A 17,615-nucleotide genomic window follows, 5' to 3' on the forward strand; every position below is an offset into this window, starting at 1 on the left:
ATACAAAACAAAAATAATACTGGATGAGCTCAACAGCAAGTGGAAAATACAGAGGGAAGGATTAGCAAGCTTGAAGAAAGTTAATAAAATTACCTAATTTGGGCAACAAGGAGAAAGTAATTTTCTTTTTTTTTTTCTTTTTTAGTAATCTCTATGCCCAGCAAGGGGCTCAAAGTCATGACTCCGAGATCAAGAGTCGCACACTCGACCAACGGAGCTGGCCAGATGCCCCAATAATTTTCTTTAAAAAAAAAGGAATAGAGTCTCAGCACCTGTGGGACAATAACAAAAGATCCAAACTTTGTGTCAGTGGAGTCCTAAAAGGAGAGGATGTCACCACTTCTATTCTACATAGTACTGAGTCTAGCCAGAGCAATTAGGCAAGAAAAAGAAACAAAAGGCTTATCTCTGTTCACAGATGATATAACTTCATATACAGATAGCCTAAAAGGTTCCACAAACACACACAAAAGAAATGTTAGAACTACTAATAAAGGAAATCAGAAAAGTTGCAGGATACAAAATCCACGTGCAAAAAATCAGTTGCATTTCTAGTATACCAACAACTAACGGTCTGAAAAAGATTGTGAAAACAGTTCCATTTGCAATTGCATCAAAAAGAATAAAATACATAGAAAGTAGTTTAACCAAAAAGGCAAAAGACTTGTGCATTGCCAACTACAAAATTTTGCTGAAAGACAGTAAAGAAGACGCAAACTGATGGAGAGACATTCTGTATTCATGGGCTGGAAGACTCAGTATTGTTCAGATGTCAGTACGACCCCCCCCCCCCCCGCCCCGCAAATGACAGATTCAGTGCAATCCTATTAAAATCCAAATGGTGTTTTTTATAGTAATAGAAAAATCCATCCTAAAATTCATATGGTATCTCAAGGAATTCCAAATAACCAAAACAATCTTAAAGATGAAGAATAAAGTTGGAAGACTCACACTTCCTGATTTCAACACTTTTTACAAAGCTAAAGTAATCAAAACAGTGTAATACTGGCATAAAGATAGACATATAGGCCAAGGGAATAGGGTAGAAAGCCCAGAAATAAACTCTCACAGACGTAGTCAGATGATTTTTGACAAGGGTGCCAAAACCATTCAGTGGGGGAAAGGACAGTCTTTTCAAGAAATGGTGCTGGGAAAACTGGATGAAAGAATGAAATTGGACCCTTACCCCACACCACATACAAAAATTAACTCAAAATGGATCAAAGAATTAAACATAAGGGCTGGACTCTAAAACTCTTAGAAGAAAACATGGGGGGAAGCTTTATGACATTTGATTTGGCAACGATTTCTTAGATATTACTATAAAAGCACAGACAACAAAAGAAAAATAGATAAATTGCACGACATCAAAATTTAAAACTTCTGTACATCAAAGGATGCAATCAATAGAGTGAAGAGGCAACCCATGGAATGGGAGAAAACATTTGCAAATCGTATGTGTGATAAAGAGTTAATATCCAGAATATACAAACAACTCCTATAACTCAACAACAAAAAATAAACCACCCAGTTCAAAAATGGGTAATGGATGTGAGTAGGCATATTCAAGCAGAAATTCAGTAGAAATCTCCAAAGAAGATAAACAAATGGCCAATAAGTACATATGAAAATGCTCAACATCACTGATCATGAGGGAAATGAAAAATAAAACCACAATGAGATACCACCTTAAACTCATAAGAATACCACTATACAAAAACAAAAACAAAAACAAAAAAACAGAAAATAAAATGGTGAGGATGTGGAGAAACTGAAATACTTCTGAACTGCTAAAGGGAATATAAAACAGTGCACGCAGTTACTGTGGAAAACAGTATGGTGGTTCTTCAAAAAATTAAACGTAGAATTACCATATGATCCAGCAATCCCGCTTTTTTTTTTAAGATTTTTATTTCTTTATTTATTTCTTTATTTATTTATTTATTTATTTATTTGAGAGAGGGCGAGCGAGAGGGAAAGCATAAGCATGGGGAGCAGCAGGTAGAGGGAGAGGGAGAAGTAGACTCCCCGCTGAGCAGGGAGCCCAACGTGGGGCTCGATCCCAGGACTCCAGGACCATGACCTGAACCAAAGGCAGACACTTAACCAATTGAGCCACCCAGGTGCTCCACAATCCCACTTCTGTGTATACACCCAAAAGAATCAAAAACAAGACCTTGAAGATCTTGTACACCCATGTTCCTAGCAACATTATTCACAAGAGCCAAAATGTAGAGGCAACTCAAGTGTCCATCAACAGATGAATGATTAAGCAAAATGCGGTGGATCCATTCGATGGAATATTGCCCAGCCTAAAAAAGGAAGGAGTATCAGACGCAGGCTACATGAATAAACCTATCGGACATTATGCTGAGTAAAATAAGTCAACCATAAGGGCGCCTGGGTGTCCAACTCTTTTTTTTGTTTGTTTATTTGTGAGAGAGAGAATGAGAGACAGAGAGCACGAGAGGGAGGAGGGTCAGAGGGAGAAGCAGACTCCCCGCCAAGCAGGGACCCCGATGCGGGACTCGATCCCGGGACTCGATCCCGGGACTCCAGGATCATGACCTGAGCCGAAGGCAGTTGCTTAACCAACTGAGCCACCCAGGCGCCCTCCAACTCTTGATCTCAGCTCAGGTCTTGATCTCAGAGTCGTGAGTTAGACCCTGCGCATGGAGCCTACTTAAAATAATATAATAAAATAATGTAATAATAATAATCAACCAACCACAAAAGGACAAATACTGTATGATTTCTCTCAGGCCAACATGGAATGGAGAAGGAGCAGCTTGTCAAGTGAAAAGTGGAAAGTGTACTGAGTATAAACTAATGACGGTTCTCATAGACCCGAGGGGACTATGACCAAAGGGCAAGCACCCATAGACCCAACGGACCTCCTTGCTGGGACCCAGTAACACTCCCACCCTCACTGTTCTGAGCAGAGTCTGCTTAGGACCAAACTTGGAGGAGTACTTTCTGGCTATTCTTCTCCAAATCTGCACCCCCACCCCCACCCCCCACGACAGCCATGTTTGAACCACCCAGCCCTGACCTGACTCTGGTTCAGGAGAGAGCACAGTGCAGACCCAGCAGACATTTCTCCAGAGGGTGGGGTGGGACTGAGAAAGAATCTGTTCTCTTCCGTGCATCTGAGCTAACACCATGGAAACCTGACCGCTCTGGGGGCTGCCCCCTGCTATGACTGGAAAGCAGGGAAGTCTAACCACTGGGAAATAGGAGGGAAGCAGACGCCAGGAGAAAAAGCACAGGAGGTGGAAAAAAGTGCCTTCCAAGATGCTGGGCGACGTTCCAGTCTGGTGCTAGTCCCTTCCAGGAGTCTGGCTGCTTTCTGGCCTCGGGACTGCTGGGTTCGTGGAATGAATTCCTTTCTTTTAAGCTGCCTGGAGTTGATTTCTCTTACTCCCAAAGTCACACATCATATAGATTAAAGGGGATTTCAGGGTCTTGATCAGGAAGTGAAGTTGATCTTTAAGAGCAAGGCCTCCCACATCCCCTGTAACACTGGCCAGGACCTGAGGCCCTGGGTTTTGGACAATGTTCTAGAATGCCAAGCTGCAACTCAAGGGGAAAGTGTCAGTCTGAGCCATCTGGTATGAGGGGTCATTCCCTGGGAGGAAACTACCCAGAGTCCACTCACTCCAGGGACTAAATCCGGCAAACAGACTCTCCCAGTTCCATCACCAGGGGAATTGAATAAGCTTTCTAGAACTGAATGGGCTTTCCAGAGCAATCCCTACTGCAAATGGGCTACAATATCTGATCCTGTTCAAAATGTTTGGTGAAGAAAAAGAGTCACCATAAATATATTCCAAGAGGGTTCCAAGGGTTTTTCAATGACATCGCTCTCAAACTCGCTTTTCTCAGAGGGTCCACAGGACTGTGCCCTCCCTGGAGGAAGGCCCTGATGATCAGGAGAAGGTTCTGGGTAGCAGGCATTTCACAAGGACCAGGGAGCTGGTGCTGTTTGTTTCGAAGCCACAAAGCATCTACTGGATTGGGCTGACTTTTCATACAATATAAATACACAGGAAGAGAACTTACTGTATTTCTAGCTAGGTGACCTTAGTTGTTTTAGGTCTGTACTTTAGCTTCGTCATCTTCAAACACAGTTCCTGATAACGAATTACGGTACCTGATGCGTGGTACCTTAAGGGAGGCAAACAGACGGTGACAGTCACGGGTAAACAACTGAAAAGATTGCTAAGCTTCTACGAGTGAAAATCTTCAGAGTCACCAAAGGCCGTCCAGTGAGTGCACTTAAAGGCTGCCCCTACATTGAGACTTTTAAGATCAAAGCATTTTTCTTCTAAGGAGATTTTTCCAGAAAGTTTCTCCATACGCACCTCCAACTTCCACCAACCCCCGATCTCATTCCCTCTGTAACCGGTGCCCCACCTGCCCAGATACTCACACTAAACCCGGTCACCACAACTCCCTCCCTTCCCTTAAACTGCCCCTCTAGGCCACTCACAAATCTGCCAGGTGCATCTTCAAACTGTCGGTGCCACCTCCTAAAGTTTAGAAGATTTAGACTACACGCTCGTTCAAGGGTGACGGTAATTTTAAAGCAGTTAAAATGTATCATCTTGGGCACCTGGGTGGCTCAGTTGGTTAAGCGACTGCCTTCGGCTCAGGTCATGATCCTGGAGTCCCAAGATCGAGTCCCACATCGGGCTCCCTGCTCAGCGGGGAGTCTGTTTCTCCTTCTGACCCTCCCCCCTCTCATGTACTCTCTCTCTCTCATTCTCACTCTCTCAAATCAATCAATCAATCAATCAATCTTTAAAATGTATCATCTTTAGGCTGCTTAATCTATAAGAGAAGCTCAGAGTCCCCCATCTTCCCTTCCTCCGGGCAGTTGTCACCTCGTTTCTGTGAACGATGGCTTACTCCAGAGAAGTGCAAGGGAGCTGGCTTGGTGGGTTGTAGGTCACTCAAGAAACTTGGTATGATGTAATCCTTTTAAAATGGAGTGTAGTATGGAGAAGGAATTCTATTCCCAAGTCACTGCCCAGAGAGTCTAGAATGTTACCTCCTCAGGACAATTTAGATAGTAAAAATAGACATCTCAGGGCCTGTTTTGATGTCCATTTGGTCTTCTAAATGGAGAACAGAGAGCTGACAGGAATCTTGGCTGGTCCCATGCTGGTCTCCAGTGCAATGTGTATGACCCATCAGAGAGAATGATGAACTCACGGCCAAGGGTATGATGAGTGGGAAGGAAGAGTTTTGGCTTTGAAGACCCCACTTCCATGGGGAGGGTTTTACTATGGGTGTGCTGACAGGTGAAACCATTTGTAAGTATCCTGTCTCTGAGTATCAAAAAGAGATGCCTTTTTTTTTTTTTTTAAGATTTATTTGAGAGAGCACATGCGTGCACAAGTGCATCCATGAGTTTGGGGAGGGGCAGAGGGAGAGGAAGAGAGAGAATCCTCCAGCAGTCTCCCTGCTGAGCATGGAGCCCAACACAGGGCTTGATCCCAGGACCCTGAGACCATGACCTGAGCCGAAATCAAGTCTGCTGCTTAATCGACTGAGCCACCCAAGTGCCCCAAAATGTCTATCTTTTGAAATACATCCAATTGCTAACTTGTTGGGCTCTATCCTATTCTTAGGCTGAATCTGTACTGAAGAGATTTTTACTGATTGTATGTTTTGGTTATAAGTGTTTTAGATGCTTTTTTGTAACACACATAAATACAAGCAGAATGAAATTACTCTCATAGGACTGATACATAAAGTCAAATTTCCACATCCACCTGTATGGATGTAACTTGTCATTTTTAAAGCTCTACTGGAATTCTCTTCCAGAAAACATGTTTCTATGGAACCTGGTTTTGTTCCTGGAAAATAACAGATGTATCACATAGAATTCATTTGTTCAAGGTCAAAAAGAGCTTTAGAGGATGACTCAGGCCTTGAAGCCCATTGGTTTCATTCTGCCCCATTGGCGCGGTATCCTCTCAGAGATCTGAATAGTTCTAACTGCTGCCTTTTGGAAAAATTGACTCCCTGGAGGTGAGCTGACACGGCCTCCTCCTCTCTAATGTATGAAAGAGTCACCAGGATAAAGCACCTGCTGGGCTGGAGGCCAGCTTTGGGAGAATTTGAGAAATTAGATGGAAGAAGACTGTGAAGGGTGGTTCCAGTGACATAGTCTGGCTGTGGGGAAAGGGTAGATAAGTTAGCGCAGGGCCAGGAAGGGCTAGGACCCATCTCAGGGTGAAGGGTGGGTTCAGAGGCTGAACGCAAAGGCAGAAATTTTGGCTGCCTTGGCATCCGGTACAGCCCTGGGGTCCGGAACAACTCTCATAATATGAGACACAAAACTTATCTGTTGGATGAATGAATGGAGCGTTTGCCTATAGCACAAGCACACTGCTTGATGACAAAGTCTTAAATAACACCCCATTCAAAGCAGGGCTGATGTCACTCAAGGCTTACTTCCTCTCCCTTTTAGCAGACAGCTAGCTCAGCTGGTCTAAGTCAGTCAACATAAAACAGGCTGATGTCAGTTGCTAAGCTTCGGATGCCTCCCCCTTTTACAAGACCACTTCCTGACCAGGAAGTTTTCAGGATTTCATAATTGTCCCAGTGTTTCCTTTTGGCCTCCAAAGTGAAGGGCGTTACAAGGGTATGGTGCTTCTGGAAACTTACCACAACCTTTCCACCTGTGCTCTGAAGCTCCTCTGCCTGTAGTTAATAATAAACGTAACTATACACTTATACCTTGAGAGGCTTTAGTGATGGGTGGTCCATGCCCGTGGTCACAATAGCGGCCCCATTCAGATCCTACAAGCCCCAGAAGGCTATCTTGCAGGACAGCTCCTGAGTCCACGTAGACAGAACTCGAGACAAGAAGAGGGAAGGATACGAAGAAGGCAGACGACAAAACTGAGGAAAGTCAGGGCACCTGGGTGGCTCAGTCGTTACATGTCTGCCTTTGGCTCAGGTCATGATCCCAGGATCCTGGGATCGAGTCCCACATCGGGCTCCCTGCTCGGCGGGAAGCCTGTTTCTCCCTCCCCCACTCCCCCTGCTTGTGTTCCCTCTCTTGCTGTCTCTCTGTCAAATAAATAAATAAAATCTTTAAAAAAAAAAAACTGAGGAAAGTAAAACAAAGGAGAAAGATGGTATAGTTTTCTGGAAAGACTCTTACACAGGATTTAGAAGAATTCATTCTTGACCGGATTCATCTGACTGACACGCTAGCCAAATTCATTTAGTTTGATTAATACAACAACTACGCCAACTATGAGCAGGACTTCAAGCCACAGGAAGAAGCCAATCTGCAGTATTGACCACAGCCCCGTTCTCCAGGGTCCTAGATCCAACCAGTGGAACAAATCCCATCAAATGGTCAGAGATTTCTACTTAGAAAGCTTTCTCCTTTAGTTTCTGTATTGACTGCTCCTCTTGGCCCAAGGGAAGAATCCGGGTTTGGCAGAATGCTGTAGCAACTGCAGCCTCCCCCTTAGCATGCAAGGAGGAAGTCTGGGGAGAATCCATCATCCAGACCAGCCAGGCCGTGAGCTGAGGCTGCCCTGAGTATCTTCCAGAGGCGAGGTGGTACCACTGATCACTTCAACGAAAATCAGGGACAAATTTCATACCATATCATTAGTACTCAAACCCAAATCAAGATCACTCTCTCCCAAAGAAACCGACCTTCCTGACTTATCAAGACCCACTGGGATGGGTCCAGCCTGCACAAATGTATGCTTCTCGGTCCCCTGGCTGTGGTCCTCGGGATCTCTGTGAAGCACCAAGACATTCCCTTTGTCAAGGCCAACAGCCAACTCTCAGCTATATCCTGCTCACCTCCTTTTTCCTGTGCTTCCCCTCTTCCTTCTTCTTCATTGGCCCTCCTCCCAACAAAGGCACCTACCGACTTCAACAAATGACGTTTGCATTTGTGTTCGCTGTGGCGACTTCCCCTGTTTTGGCTAAAATCATCACCGGTTTTTCGCTTTCAAGACAACTGTGCCAAGGAGGAGGATGAAGCAGGATTGTTATCAGGAGCACCTAACTGTCATTCCCATCTGTGCCTTGATCCAAGTCACTATCTGTAGAATCTGGTTGGGACCTCTTCCTCCTTTCATTGAAATGAACACACACTCTGCATCTACACACATCATCACTGGATGCAGTGAGGGCTCTGTCACTGCCTTCTCCTATGTCCAAGGATACCTGGGATCCTTGGCCCTGGGGAGCATCACTGGGGCTTCATGAAGCCAAGTTCAAGCATGCTGGTCTCCTGCAGTGCCTGGGTCACCTCCCTCCCTGTCGATCACAGCACCAAGGGGAAGGTCAACATGGCCATGGAGATCCTTTCTATCTTGGCCGTCAGTGCCAAGCTACGAGGCTGCCTCTTTGCCCCCAGGCGCTACATTATTATTCCTCCCAGGCCTGATAAGAACACCCTGAAAAGTAGAAGATCCTAGAGTCAATAAACACTGCAGAGATTTACTTCCCAGCTTTCAAATAGATGAGTAACAGATGCATGAAAATAAATCACTTTTTTTTATAGAGATAGTGGTTCAAAGCTAAATTTATAGTTCTTTTCTCAATCAACAGAGGCTTTTTTCTATATTGTCTAGTACATCAGGAGCACAGCCTCAGTCATTAATTCCTGAAACTTTAGGGCTATCTTGGATATTCTGTTCACCAACACCAAATCTATTATTTATTTACATGCATGAGGACTTCATTTTACCCTCCACTTCTGAATCGGTTTTCTAGCCCATGTTCTGATAGGTGGTACAGGTGGTTAGGTTGTCCACTGTTTTAACTTTGGCTTAACAGAGAAGCCAGAAGAAGGCGGGACGGGGGGGGGGGGGGTCTGCCCACCATCTGGAGTGACAGGGAGCAGGCGGGACTTGAGGGAACGGGAGTGTGTGTCCTCAGGGCCGGGGAGGATGACCGCCTGTTATATTGTGTGCTTTCTATTGCTGCTATAGCAAATTATCACAAATTTAGTGGCTAAAAACATAAATTCATTATCTTTCAGTTCTGGAGGTTAGAAATCTGACATAGCTCTCATTGGGCGGTGCTCCTTCCTGGAAGCTCTCTAGGGCAGAATCCATTTCTTCGCCTCTTGCAGCTTCTAGGTGTTCCGTCCTCTGATGTTCTGCTGTCTTCCACTTTCAAGGACACTTGTGATTAGATTGGGGCCACCCAGGTAATCCAGGATAATCTGCTTATTGCAAGATCCTTAATCACATCTACAGAGTCCCTTTGGCCAGTAAGGTGACTAATTCACAGGCTCTGGGGATTAGGTCATGGCTATTTTGGGGCAACAATGATGCTGCTTACCACACCCAGCAACTGAAGAACTGAAAAGGCAAAGCAAGAATTCTCAAAGAATTTCAGAAAGCAGCCCCTCTCCCTAGGGCTGGAGGAAGAAGGGAAAGAGGCTAAAAATAGTGAACCTTAAGAGGCTTGGAAGATGGGCCCCATGGGGCAGGAACCCAAAAGGGGTGCATCTCAGCGGGTGGCAAGGCTTAGAAGGGGGCTCGGGAACGGGTTCTGTGAGTGCTGGGAAGCCACCAGCCAGACTCAGCCCCACGCCGGGGGCTGTCCCTACGCAGAAACTGATCACGTAGTTCTGTTTCCTGTGTTGCTGTCTACAATTGTCTTCCATTTATTGCCATCAACGATGGACTTCCACATACAATGGGGATATGACGCTTCCCATCGTAATAAATTCCGGTTTTAAAAAGGAAGCATTTAAGTGTTTGTAATGAAAGGTGGGTAGTAGATAATGGAGAAAGGATGGTTCTATGTATCTGCTACTGCATCCAAAAGACACCCCCAAACAGTGGCTTGAAACACGAGCAGTTATGTGGTTTGCTCCCGAATCTGGGCTTGACTGGCTTGGCTAGGCAGCTGTTGTTTGGGGTAGGGGGGCATCTCCTAAGGTTCCAGTCAGACGGTGGCCAAGGCTGCAGTCACCCCAAAAGTGTTCTCGTTCACATGCTCAGGGTCTGGGCAGGGAGACCCAAGTAACTGGATCCCACATGAGCTGGGTCTGCCAGGCATCCATCTCTCTCTCTCTCTCTCTCTCTCTCAATCTGGTGCCCCCACGTGGTCTCCCCACATGGCTGCTCGGGGTGGCCGACTTCTCACGCAGTGGTGAAATGCTCCCAGCACAAGTGTCCAGGAGAACACGCAGAGGGCATGGGAGCTTTTGGAACCCAGCCTCAGAAGGCCAGTGGCCCGGCCATGCCATTGCATTGTCAAAGGCCAAGGTTGAAGGGGAGGGGCTGTTGCCTCCATGTCTTGATGGCAAGAGGGAGAAAACTGGTGGGTGTTTGACAACCATCACCGGAACAGAGAACGACATCGTGGGAGGCTGAAAATCGGGAAATGTGGGGAAAGTCCCCCACTGGTTTTGCAAGCCTTTCTCGCTTTGGGTTTACCTGACCTCTCCTTGACTTTTTCCCAATCCTCCACATTCTGGGGAAGCCAGGCCCTTCTCCACTTCCCAGCCCTTGTCCCTGCCTTTCTGTCTTGCTGGGCAGGCCATCCCTCCATCCGGCAACTTCATTCCTCAAGGTCCAATCCCACGGTGCCATCTGCCAAGACACAGCCCTCCCATCCTGCCCCGAGCACACAGACGGCGAGTGTCTTCTGGACTCTTTCTCCAGCAGTGAGCAGGACCCCATGCAGGATGGGACCCAGGGGACGCAAACAGCCCCCTGGTCACCGAGGTCACCTTTCCTCGGAGGCATTGGCAAGGTTCACTGGGTGAGTACACAGCTCCTCTCCACTCATCTGTTGTCACCTCTGCTTATCCCTGGGGATGCCTGCAGCCTGGTACGGACCCTTGGCCAAACCTGAATGAAATGCATGAATTAGTGATTAATAGGGTCCTGTGCTGGGGTCTGGGACAGTCCAGAGGCAACCTGCAACTGCTGGTCTGCACCATTTACAGAGGGTGTACCAACTGATGGTCTGTACCTGGTTTCTCTCACGTTCTTTTGGTTTCTGAAACTGAGCCTGGTGTGGCCGCATGACCAGCAGCCCTTTGTATGACGCAGTGGCTCCCTGAGACTGAGGTCACTCCTTTTAGGTGGGTCTCCCCCTTCCCCGCACTTCTCACAAGGACCGCAACAGTTAAGGGGGGGCAGGGGGAGAGCACTTGCCTCTGAAGGCGGACCTGAGAGTGACAGTTCAAAGACTGCATAGGAGGTAGCAGGACTGCTAGCCCCTTCTCGAAGGTCCTCACCCCTTTCCCACACAGACACAGAGCCCCCCATGCACTGGAAACAGCCGCCCCAGCTCCAGGCCGCCCCCCTGTGGGGTCAGCAGCCCGTCTGTCCTGCCAGCAGAGCAAGGGAAGGTGTCACTGTCTCAGGGCAAAGCCAGGGCAGGACTCATCTGTCCCCAGCCACCAGCAGCCTTCACCCAAGGCGTCCCCAGACACCGGACCCTTCCCAACACAGGGGGCCAGCAGGTCTTACTCCCATGGGTTTGGAGTCCCTGCCACACTCTCCCCCTGCCCTGCCTCGTGGAATGAATGAGTGTTTCAAATCGCAACAGGATGTGGAGGGGGCCAGGACGTAGCCCCCAGCCTCAGGTGAGTCATGAATGATGTACTTAGTTGTTTGAGCCCCATTCTGCAGTAAAACCAAGCCCTTCCCTCCACGCGCACCCAGCTCCACACCTGGAAGGGGTCGAGACAGGGGGACCGCCACAGCACCAGGGTCCCAGGGTGCCAGCTGTACCTCTTGCCTGCTTTTCCCCTCCTTCCCTGGATGGCAGAACAGTGGTCTTGCACAGCGACTGTTCTTACGGACAGCAAACAGGACCCAGGGAGGGGAAGGACTGGGCCACAATCCTGGGGAGACCGAGGCCCTGGCTGCCCGGCCCCCACCCCTGGCTCCTGCCCACAACAAGAGTAACGAAAGCCAGAGCTCATGTCTGCACAACCCTGGACAAGGCCAACCAGTAAAGTCCCAACCTGGACCAGGACCCTGAACTGACCAGAACCCGACTTTAACCCTCACTCCAACGTTGACCCTCACTCCTTCTGAACCCTTGCCCTCACTCCAATCCTAACCCCTAACCCTAATTCGACACTGACCCTGCTTCTGCCCTTAACCTTAATCCCTAACATTGACCTTGACCCGGACCCTGAACTTACCTCTTCCCCGGTGCCCAGCCTCCCTCTGGGGGAGCTGCCAAATGAGGCCAGGTGGCTCTCCCTCGGGAACCCCGCTCAGGGAGCATTTACTCACAGCATAGCTGGAGCTTCTCCAGCAGCCCTGAGCCCTCTCGCTGCCCTCTGCCCCCCCGCCCGCCCCCCGCCGCCGCCTTCTCCCAGGCTGCAGTGGCCAAGGGATTTGTTTGGGCTGTGCCCTGGCTCCTAGCACCCCCAGGGGTGATCTGAATAGAGGCCTGGTCAGAACTTGGGGCCCTCTAGTCGCCCCCCAGCTCCCACTCTGGAGTAGCCATAGACTTGGCTTCTCCGGCTTCCTCTTCTTCCATTGGCACCTTTCTGGGAGGAGAGCCAGCCCTCCTCACCTGTTCCATGGTCCAGACGGTACCCCATACAGGGAAGAGGGCTGGCATCCAAGAGCGTGAGGCTCGCTGACTGAGTGAGGGAGACAGTCCCTACAGGGGACTTTATGGGGGCCCTCTGTGCCCTGCTCCCCTTCAGGAGGACACCATCTCCACCAAACACAACCATCCAACAGCTATAACCTGGCCACCCCTTGGCATTTCCTGCAGTGGGAACTCAACCCTGCAACAGATTAGTGCGTGGAGACACCTGCTGGACCAGCCACATTGCTGCCAGGTGAGGTCAACCTGAGCCCCGGGGACAGAGAGGGCGTCTGTCCTTTCTTCCCTTTCTCTGGGGCTTTGGCATCAACCTCCTGTCTGCGCCTGGCCTGAGCCTGGCCAGGCCTCTGTTCCATGGTGGGCCCCTGCCTGTGCTGGTTACACCTCAAGGGCTTCTGTATTCACAGACACTGCCCTGGCCAGGCTTGAACGCAGACCTGCTCTAGAGCCTGCGGCCCTTCCCCATCTGACCTTTCCTGAGTCAACCTGTTTCCGGTCTCAGTGCCCACCGTCATCGGTGCCAGCCCAGGGAAAGACAGTGAGCACTGTACCTGGAGGACAGGGCCAGGGGGCAAGCACCCACCTCTCATGCCCCAGGAACATGACGGGGACAGGGAACGGGCCCCAGAGAGGAGCTGGGAGGCTCCTTCCTTGGGACACAAGGGCTTCATGGGAGCTAGGCCTGTGATGATGGAGCAGCCTGGGACCCAGTGGGCTGGAGGAGGGCACATCTAGGGCACAGAACGAGGAGGGGTGGGGGCAGAAGTAGGGGGCGCAGGGGGAAGCAGGGACTGAGGTTGCATGAGAGGCTGCAGACAGGGCCCGGGCTGCAGTGGGAAGGGGGTGGTTGGGCTATGTGACTCGGGTACATCTGCTCACACAGAGGCCATTTAATCTGTGTCTCTTTCTCAGCCCCAAATCCAGGCCCCCGAGGACAGGGCTGGTGTGGCCCTTTGCTGTCGGTCAGAAAACCGCCTGCGGCTGTCGATGAAGAGGAACCCTCCACCCCCGGCCTCTCGCCTCTCTGGCCCAGGTGATCATGAGGTTCAGTTATAATGAATTTTACCGCTTTGTCACCATCATTGTTGAAAGGAGAATCCTCATCTCAGAAAACAAGATGGGGACCAGATGGGGACAGAGGGCAGATGGGACCCAAGCCAGGCCCCACCGGGCCGCTTTTGACGCTGGCCAGCTCACCAAGGTGCTGGAGTCCCCCGTGGCCAGCCTGACCTCCCACGTAGATGCTAGCATATTCTCACTGCAGCCAAGGGGCTCTTGCAGCAGGTGGGAGAGGTCATTGCTGGGGTCCCTACAGGTGACCCATCTCCATCGGCCTCCCTGAGGCACCCACGCGGCAGGTGGCAGCATGGTTCCAGGTGTCGCTTCTGCAGATGAACGCTGACCTCCGTGTCAATGTCCTCACTGTCTCTGGTTTTGCTGTCAGGTTCTGCTAACAGACCCAGCTGCCCTCGGGGTCTCCCGAGACCCTGTCCTGAGGCTCCAGCTCAGCTGGTGGTGGACAAGGCCCAGCGACGGTGGGTGGGGGCATCCTGGTGAATGTGAACTCCAGGGAGAGCTCACAGATCCCGAAGGAGTGGGGCTAGAGCGTCGCGCCAACTCAGGGCCACCTTAAGACAAGTCCATCTGCACTTGTCAAGGGACAAGAACTCGCTGATGACCACTGAAGAGGACTGAAGTACCGGTGGGCCGTCAGAGCCCTGGGGAGGCATGAACGCCCATGACATCTGGGTACCCCCACTCTTCATCAGTCCCGCCCCCTTCCAGGGACCTTCCTGGGGGACACCACGGGGGTTTCGGGCAAAACCAGAGCCCAAGACTTCATTCACACTGCCATGTTTGGTGCAACCAGCCCCAGAAAGCTTCACCCCTGCCCCACGGCCCTATGTCATCTGAGGGTCTGTGGGTGCCCCCCCGGCCACCAGCAGCCCCCCACCCTGAGGCTCCCGGTGGGGATTCAGCCTTGGGCTCAGGTGAGACTGGGCTTTCTCAGAGCCTCCCTCAGCCCCTCCCTCACAGGCCTCGAGGCCAGTGCTTCGGTTATGGAAAGCACAGCCAAGAATGGTGACCTGACTCGCTTACAACCCCAGGCATGGTGGCAGGATGGCCATGGTGCCGGGGCCCAGCTTACCCTCTGGGGCCACATCCCTGCATAAATCCACCCGCTCCCCATGCTTCGCCCCTGGGCCCTTCAAAACATGGTCACCCTGCCTACTGTCACACATCTCCCATTAGGACAGGGGGAGCCCCTCCAGGTCACCTGGTCCAAGCCCCTCGATGCGGGGAGGAGAGACTGAGGCCAGGCAGGGATGAAGCCACCCCAGGCCTTGCTCCTGTGTCTTTCGGTCCCACACTAGAACCACCATGGACACAAAAGTCCTCCCCACCCAAAGGCACCTGAGCTCCCCCTGGCCTCCCGCCAGCCCTGCACGGCCCCGTGCCCCTGCTGTCCTCCTGTGCCCAGGCCCGTGGGCTGCAGGCCTGTGGTTTGCAGGCACTTGGGGCCCGCAGGAGCTGTGGCAAACGAGGCGAGTGTCCCCACCCCGCCCCGCAGCTTGTTCCGGTGCCGACATGTACCCCACAGCTACATGGGCCGGCAGAGACCTCCAAGCCCCTGCTCGATCGCATACCACCAAGGGGAAGGGCCTGGCCCAAGGCCATCCAGCAGGTCAGGTGGCCCTGGAGTCTGCTCAGCCTTGCCTCCCTGAGAGGCCAGCTCAGCCCTGGAGGGGGGAAGAGAGGCAGGTCCCCAAGAGGCCGCTTGTGGACAATAGTTCCAACACACAGAGCGGTCACTAGCCACTTAGAGCCTCTGACCGAGAGTGGAGAAACAGGGAACACCACCGGCGATGATGTGAGGATTTCACCCTAGCCGACTAATGGCAGACTTACAGAAGGACTCCAGAATCCAGCAAGATGGGTGGAAGGTCCATCACGGACCATCTAGGCCACTGGGATACAGACAGCAACGCTGAGGCCCGGGCAGGGTCAGGAAGCAAAAAGCCCGTGAGCCAAGGCAGGTCAAGGAGATGGTCCGAGACTGACCGAGTGGCGGGGGGGGAGGGGGGGAGGGGGGAGGGGAAGCCCCCAGCTCCAGGGTCACAGTGGGCAGCGCTCAGGGTGGCAGCCTCGGCAGCCTCGTCTCCCTGGGAGACACTAACTGCTCATCTCCTCCGAGAGCCACCTCCACGGCCCCAGCCTGTCGTCTGCTCTGCGGGCGGCGAGGGCCAGGCCGGGCCATGCTTGCTCCCCGGGGAAATCCGTGGCAGCCCCTCTCCACTCTGCAGCGGGCCCCGGGCAGCCGAGCTACCAGGGCTCCCTGGAGTCCCAGCGGCCAGGAAAGCGGTGCAACCTCATGTCTTCCTTCTGGATGTGCTCGTAACAGGACTGGCGGGAAAGAGGCGAGGCTGAGGGGCAGCCCCCCGGCCCCATGCAAAGACACACCAATATCCGGGGGGCACCCGTCTCCCCAGCCTGGGACCACCCCGACCCACCTCCAACTCAGCCTCAGCTATAGTCTGCAAGGAAGGGGGGGCCTCCCCTCTCCTGTTATGCCCAGGGATGCAGCCTGGAACATGTGGGGGCCCCAGGGACCCCCGGGCTGGGGTGAAGTAGGGGGCCCTTCTCCAGCCCCTTTAGCAAGGGCAGGGCCAGGGACTCTGTGGGGCTCCGCCCACAGGAGCACATACAAGCAGTGAATTTGGGGTCCAGGGCAGGGAAGGCATCTGCACCACTGGCCAGGGTGTTTTTGCCTCCATCCACCACCTCTATCGCTCACCTCCAGGGCCGTGAGCAGGAAGTCACATAGGCCTCCTGCGTGGATGGGGTCCATCATGTCGCGGATCAGGTGGATCTCAGCTCCCAGGTGCTGGATTCTGGTGAACGCCCATCCCCACAGTGAGAGGGAGAAGGGGGCCCATCGGAGACAGGCACCAAGGAGCCGGGGAAGGAGCCCTGGCCTGGGTGGCTGGACACCTGGGCTGTGGTCCCTGCTCTGCTCCTGGCCCCCACGGGACCCTAGGTGGGGCTTCTCTGGCCTCAGAACCCCGCTCCGTACCAAGAAAAGCTGTGTCCATAAACCCCAATGTTCAAAGACCTCCGAGCGGGTCTGGGCTGGGGGTCAGGGCAGGATGGGAGGTGGGGTCCTCCCACAGCCCACCCCACAACCCCCGGCCCGGCTGGGGCTCACCGGGCACGTGACACCACGTAGATGAGCAGCGGCAGCAGGTCGTCCATGGGCAGCTTGTGCTCCCGGCCCAGCACACGTGATACGGTGGCCTCAATTTCCCCGTATGTCCTCTCCAGCACCTCCAGCTTCTCCCTGGGGTCCACCGTGGTGCTGCAGCAGGGCGGCGGGCTCCAGATCAAGGCCCTCGGGTTCAGCCCCAACCAGGGGCCCCCACACTCCTGCCCCCCGCCAACCACCCTGCCCAGGGCGTGGACTCACATGATCTTCTGCAGACACTCAGTGGCTGACAGGAAGCACTTGTCCCTGACCAGGGAGAGCCTCTGCGTGGGGGGGCAGATGGATGAGGCCACGGTCCCCCCAGCCCTGTTACCCCCTCGCTCCCAGGGCCAGAGCTCTTGCCACCCACCATTCCCCATCACTGGCTCCAGGACAGCCCCGCCCAGAGTGACCCAGGGCAAGTCACAGCTCCACCATGAGCCTCAGTTTACTCAACTGTAAAGTGGGATAATGGTCTCCGGGAGGTTGGGCAGGAAGATAACGATCCCAACGGCCACTGGGTACCACAGGGGGTGGGTGCCCACGTCAGCGGCACTCCAACCCAAGGACTTGTTGAAACAGAGTCCAGGTCTGCTCTCTGAGTTTGACTCATTATGTCTGGGGTGGGGGGCGGGGGCCAAGAATCTGCTTTTCTAAAGGCTTCCCAGGTGCTGCTGGCCCAGCACGTACACCTTGAGAGCCACCACCTTGTGTGGAGCGGCCCACCGCCCCCTCCCAACACTCCCATGAGGGGGCACCAACACCGCAGCAGTGACTACTCTCA

The 17,615-nt window shown here is 52.3% G+C and overlaps 1 protein-coding gene across 5 annotated transcripts in view; it reads right to left on the reverse strand.

Moving 5' to 3' along the window:
* Positions 1 to 7,241: 7,241 nt before the first annotated feature.
* Positions 7,242 to 17,615, reverse strand: part of ALS2CL (ALS2 C-terminal like) — a 30,033-nt gene continuing 19,659 nt past the window's right edge. The window contains exons 23-27 of one of the 5 annotated variants that reach the window (XR_003518295.2): positions 17,054 to 17,115; positions 16,796 to 16,945; positions 16,385 to 16,481; positions 13,786 to 15,993; positions 7,242 to 10,859 (exon numbers count right to left, since the gene is read on the reverse strand). Coding sequence is in view for 2 of the 5 variants with exons in the window: in XM_027585495.1 (XP_027441296.1) it covers positions 15,913 to 15,993; positions 16,385 to 16,481; positions 16,796 to 16,945; positions 17,054 to 17,115 (390 nt within the window). In the remaining 3 variants the exon portion in view is untranslated. Of the gene's footprint in view, positions 10,860 to 13,396; positions 15,994 to 16,384; positions 16,482 to 16,795; positions 16,946 to 17,053; positions 17,116 to 17,615 lie in introns of those variants that run through there. The other 4 variants (XR_003518296.2, XR_003518298.1, XM_027585495.1 and 1 more) reach the window with 4 other exon arrangements.

The sequence above is a fragment of the Zalophus californianus genome, chromosome 1, assembly GCF_009762305.2.
Source record: "Zalophus californianus isolate mZalCal1 chromosome 1, mZalCal1.pri.v2, whole genome shotgun sequence".
Taxonomy (NCBI): domain Eukaryota; kingdom Metazoa; phylum Chordata; class Mammalia; order Carnivora; family Otariidae; genus Zalophus; species Zalophus californianus.